The following is a 5,130-nucleotide window of genomic DNA, read 5'->3' on the forward strand; positions in this document are numbered from 1 at the left end:
CACACACACACACACACACACACACACACACACACACACACACACCTATGAGGCTGTAGAACAAACACCTTTTCTGTTTACATGAATTATTTCATGACTACATGACCATTTGAGGCGGCACGGTGGCACAGTGGTTAGCGCGGTTGCCTCACAGCAAGAAGGTCCTGGGCTCGAGCCCCGGGGTAGTCCAACCTTGGGGGTGGTCCCGGGTCGTCCTCTGTGTGGAGTTTGCATGTTGTCCCCGTGTCTACGTGGGTTTCCTCCAGGGGCTCCGGTTTCCTCCCACAGTCCAAAGACATGTAGGTCAGGTGACTCGGCCGTACTAAAATGCCCCTAGGTGTGTGTGTGTGTGTGTGTGTGAGTGTGAGTGAGATGGCCTGGCAGCCTGCCCAGGGTGTATCCCCACCTGCCGCCCAGTGACTGTTGGGATAGGCTCCAGCATCCCTGCCACCCTGAGAGCAGGATAAGTGGTTCAAATAATAGATGTCTGTTTGCTAAATTTAAGCTCCGCCTTCCTTAGTTACTGTTGCTGTGGTATGTCCAGTAAACAGTCAAGATGAGCTCTGCTGTTAACACTGGAACGACTGGGATTTCACTCCTACCTAATGCCGCCATGGGCTGTCAAAATGACCGTTGCGGGTTTTAAACTCTATATTGTGTCAAGATAAACACCCACCTGAGATATTACTGCATCACATATGTGAGAAACTAACTGACACCAAAATTAACATTTTAACAACTTTAATACTATTTTCAAACAATTTCAAATGGCCGCTGTCCAACGACTGTAAATACTGCAGGGCCTCGGTGGTAGTCATGGTGCATCTGTAACGGCGTCTGTACCCAGACATGTTGGACATAATCAGAAATCAACTTTAGACTATTTCTCTGCACTGGAGAACGCTAGTGTGTTTCTAGTGTGTTTCTAGTGTGTTTCTAGGACACAGCAATGAACTTCACGAAGGAAATGATGCAACCAACACACGTCATAAATACTGACATGACGCACACCATCACGACCACGATCGCGAGGCGGTCATGCTGACCCCTCGTGGTGGTTTTAGGTAGATCTTATCATAAGGTTTTTGTGTGCAACTGATCTAAAACTAATTTTAATGTAAATATATGCAGTTTTAGGAGCATCCAGGGAGCGGCGGGTCTGTATCTTTTATTTAACAAAGTTATGAAACTTTGAAAATCCAAAACAGCCATAATGACCATCAGGCCCCATGACCAAGATGGGGAAAACACCAATGTGTATTCACCTACAAGGGGCGCCACAACAAACTCATTAAAATGTTTGTGTCACATTTATTTAATATGAATTTAATATGATATAACATCACATGGTTGTTTAAGTTGTATGTTATTAGTTGGGCGGTGCTCAGTGTGGGGGGCTGATGGCAGCAGTGATGCGGTGGTAAATAAAAATATAAACTTTGATCTTCAGCAAGTCACCATCATTCAGCAGCCAGCCACCAAGCAGGGGCAGCATTTAAGAAAGGCATGAATTTATGACTCTGTCTCAGAACCCACGTGTCTGAGCTACGTCGGCCTGGCTGACTATGGTGTTGGTTTTTATGTAATGCAGATCCATGTCAGCCTGAAACAGGAGGGTGAGCTGTGTAGAGCTGTGTTTGCCCTCCACTAGTATACTGCTGGAGGATATGCCTTACACACACACACACACACACACACACACACACACACACACACACACACTTTATTTGTTGTTCTGCCAATCTATACATGACAGAAAAATGTACACATACCTGCACTCAAACACACTCACAATATAGACCTAACATTTACATTATGCAAGTAAACACATCTTTCCATCTCTCTGGCTCTGTCTCACTCTCTCTCGCTCTGCCTCTCTCTCTGCCTCTCTCTCTGTCTCTCTGTGTCTGTGTCTGTCTCTCTGTCAAATTCAAATAGCTTTATTGGCATGAACAAAAAATATGTTGTTGCCGAAGCAGTTTGCAGAAGATTCAAACATTACATCACATGTTAAATACACATTAAATTCACATTACATCACTTATTAAATACATACGGGAACTTTTCCACAATATTCTAATTGTTTGAGATGCACCTGTCAGTGTCATCACATAAGCAGGTTCCATATTTTTGCCTACTGAAGCAGTCAGATTTTTTTTTATTTTGCCATACAGAACAATGAATGTTGTACAGTTTGATACAGTGACTTAATAGCATATAATTTGGGGGATCTTATAGTGGTTGTGAGTCCCGCAGGCTGTGGCAGCAGATACGTATTTAGCTGCCAGAGGAGCTGTTGTTCCTTCACCCAGGAGACCTGCCAGGTTCTGCTCTGGGGTAACAGTAGGAAGTGTGGTGTTTTCTTGGCTATTTCCCCGAAGTGGAAGTGTCTTACTGAAGAGAACTTCTCACAGTGGAGGAGGAGGTGCATCTCTGTTTCTACCTCCCCTGTCCAGCGGTGGCCACACATACGCTCCTCTCTGGGTAGCCATGTTTGTCTGTGTCTTCCTGTTTCTATAGCTAACTGGTGGTCACTGAGCCTGTATGTGGTCAGGATCTGTCTCTGCTTCATATCTCTGACAGAGTGGAGATACTCGGCAGTCTATATTCTCTGTTTAGGGTCAAATAACAGTTTAGTCTACTGTCTCTCTGTCTGTCTGTCTCTGTCTGTCTGTCTCTAGTCTCTGGCTCTGTCTAAGCAGCTGATCAGGGCTGCAGAGAGGGAGCGTCTACATGCGGTGAATGATGCGGAGGTGGAGAGGCTGGTGGAGCGCTGGCTGTCAGACGAGTGCATGAACGCCGTCATGAGCTTCTTCCAGGCCAAGTCCAAACTGTGAGGGGCGACAGAGAACGACCAGTAAACACACACACACACACATTTAAATTAACTGCACACACTTGTTCATCCAAGCTGTCCAGGTTTGGGAGAGGACACAAACGGGTTTTCAGATGCCAGCCGCTGCCCTGCATGAGAGTCACCTGGTCCAGATGACGGTCCAGTGATGGAGGGAGGATGCTGGTCAGTCCAGACAGGCAGCGGATGTTTTTTTCTTCTTTATATTTAGTTAATGCTAATCTAACACACCTTCCTCTATCACAACGGCCTCTCCTCCCAGAAGTGACAGCTCTCAGGTGACGTCATGGTCCACACGTGTCGTCTCCTGAGCGTCCAAATGAGATTCAGTCGAGAGAAAAGTGACGGTACTTTTAAACGTCACGTTAAACAAACGACAACACTTTTAACAAATAGTAAATATAATTTAGCTCCTTGCTTGACCGAATAGTAGGACGTGTGTGGACTTTGACTAGATTCTGTATTTCAGAAATAATGAAAAATTAACATTTTTTAAAAACTGAGTCACATTTTGTTTTTGTTTTTTTTTCCTTTTTTGTCTCAATCCTACAAGATTCGTTTAAAAACAACACACCAACACAAGTAAATCATTATTCACTATGAAAGAAAAGTCAAGCTGCTGAAAGAAAAGCAGACGGTAATGTTTAACAGATAGAAATGTGAGCCGCTGAGGGGACGATGCCCGCTTGCGTCTCCTCCCCAGGCTGACCGGACTTTATGTGAGGATGCTTGGTGTGTTGGTGTGTGTGGGTCTGTTGTTTTACATTTGTGCCTTATGGATTCAAGATCCTTCATAAACCACCATGTGTGTTGTTGTGAAGGTGCACAGCGTCTGTTTGTACTCAATTAACAGTCACTTTTCTGACAAGTACTTAAATAAACGATGTGAATGCGGATCAGATCTCCATGTTGTCTTTTGTCTGTAATGCAACAGCTCTGCTACACAGTTTGACTCGTCTGCAGGTCAGTCTCTCCCGTCCATCACATGACCATAAGGTAATACAGCCATCAATCACAACCGTGATAAACTGAGGTGTTGAAGAAAACATGGCGGTCTGTGTGTTGAGTTTTTGACCCCTGACCCCAATGTCACCCCTCTGTACACACCCACACACACACACACACACACACAAACTAGGCAGTCTATGCTAACTGCTAGCCCATGCAGACTGGCAGTCACCCTGGCGTTTGCTCTCTTGGACAGTGAAATATTTTTTATATGTTTGGATATGTGTGTTTTTGTAGTGTGGATATATGTGTTCTTGTAGTTTTTTGTAGTGTGGATATATGTGTTCTTGTAGTTTGGATGTATTCTTGTAGTTTGGATATATGTGTTCTTGTAGTTTTTTGTAGTGTGGATATGTGTGTTCTTGTAGTTTATTGTAGTGTGGATATGTGTGTTCTTGTAGTTTACTGTAGTTTGGATATATGTGTTCTTGTAGTTTTTTGTAGTGTGGATATGTGTGTTCTTGTAGTTTATTGTAGTGTGGATATGTGTGTTCTTGTAGTTTACTGTAGTTTGGATATATGTGTTCTTGTAGTTTATTGTAGTGTGGATATGTGTGTTCTTGTAGTTTATTGTAGTGTGGATATGTGTGTTCTTGTAGTTTACTGTAGTTTGGATATATGTGTTCTTGTAGTTTTTTGTAGTGTGGATATGTGTGTTCTTGCAGTTTGGATGTGTTCTTTGTCGTTTCATTTCATGTATGGAAGTACTTGAAGTGAAACGAAATATCGTTTGCCCCAGCCCACAGCAGTGCAACACAAAGACAAAAATACATCTGAACTACAAGAACACATATATCCAAACTACCAAAAAAACAACAACACAACTGCGGATCATCCGTCTCCATCTCTTCCTGTCCTCTGCATCTTCCTCTGTCACACCAGCCACCTGCATGTCCTCCCTCACCACATCCATAAACCTCCTCTTTGGCCTTCCTCTTCTCCTCTTCCCTGGCACACACACATACCAAACTAAAATAAATAAATAAAAAATCACTGTCCATGGGAGCAACACCAGCCAGGATGACTGTGGGAGCTGCCGGTCTGCATGGGCTAGCAGTTAGCTTAGCCTGCCCCGCTTCCGCGTCCTGCCAGACCGCCCTCGGTGCCTCCTCCGGTCAGGGCCGTGGTCCTCGGGCTCAGCGGATGAGCAGACCAGGCTCCCCCAGCCGAGCCAACGCCAGCTCTCCCGGCGACACGCCCTCGACACACGGCCTGATAATGGGCGCTGGTGGTGTCAGCTGAGGCCTCCTGGTGTTTATGTCTTGGTA

General features: G+C 44.8%; 1 protein-coding gene across 1 annotated transcript in view; it reads left to right on the top strand.

Annotated features, from left to right (window-relative positions):
• Nucleotides 1-3,745, top strand: part of eci2 (enoyl-CoA delta isomerase 2) — a 20,178-nt gene extending 16,433 nt beyond the window's left edge. The window contains exon 11 of the mRNA XM_056299498.1: nucleotides 2,682-3,745. Coding sequence (XP_056155473.1) covers nucleotides 2,682-2,837 — 156 coding nt within the window. The 3' untranslated portion in view covers nucleotides 2,838-3,745. The remainder of the gene's footprint in view (nucleotides 1-2,681) is intronic.
• The last annotated feature ends 1,385 nt before the right edge of the window (nucleotides 3,746-5,130 follow it).

The sequence above is a fragment of the Lampris incognitus genome, chromosome 19 (assembly GCF_029633865.1).
Source record: "Lampris incognitus isolate fLamInc1 chromosome 19, fLamInc1.hap2, whole genome shotgun sequence".
In the NCBI taxonomy this organism is placed as follows: domain Eukaryota; kingdom Metazoa; phylum Chordata; class Actinopteri; order Lampriformes; family Lampridae; genus Lampris; species Lampris incognitus.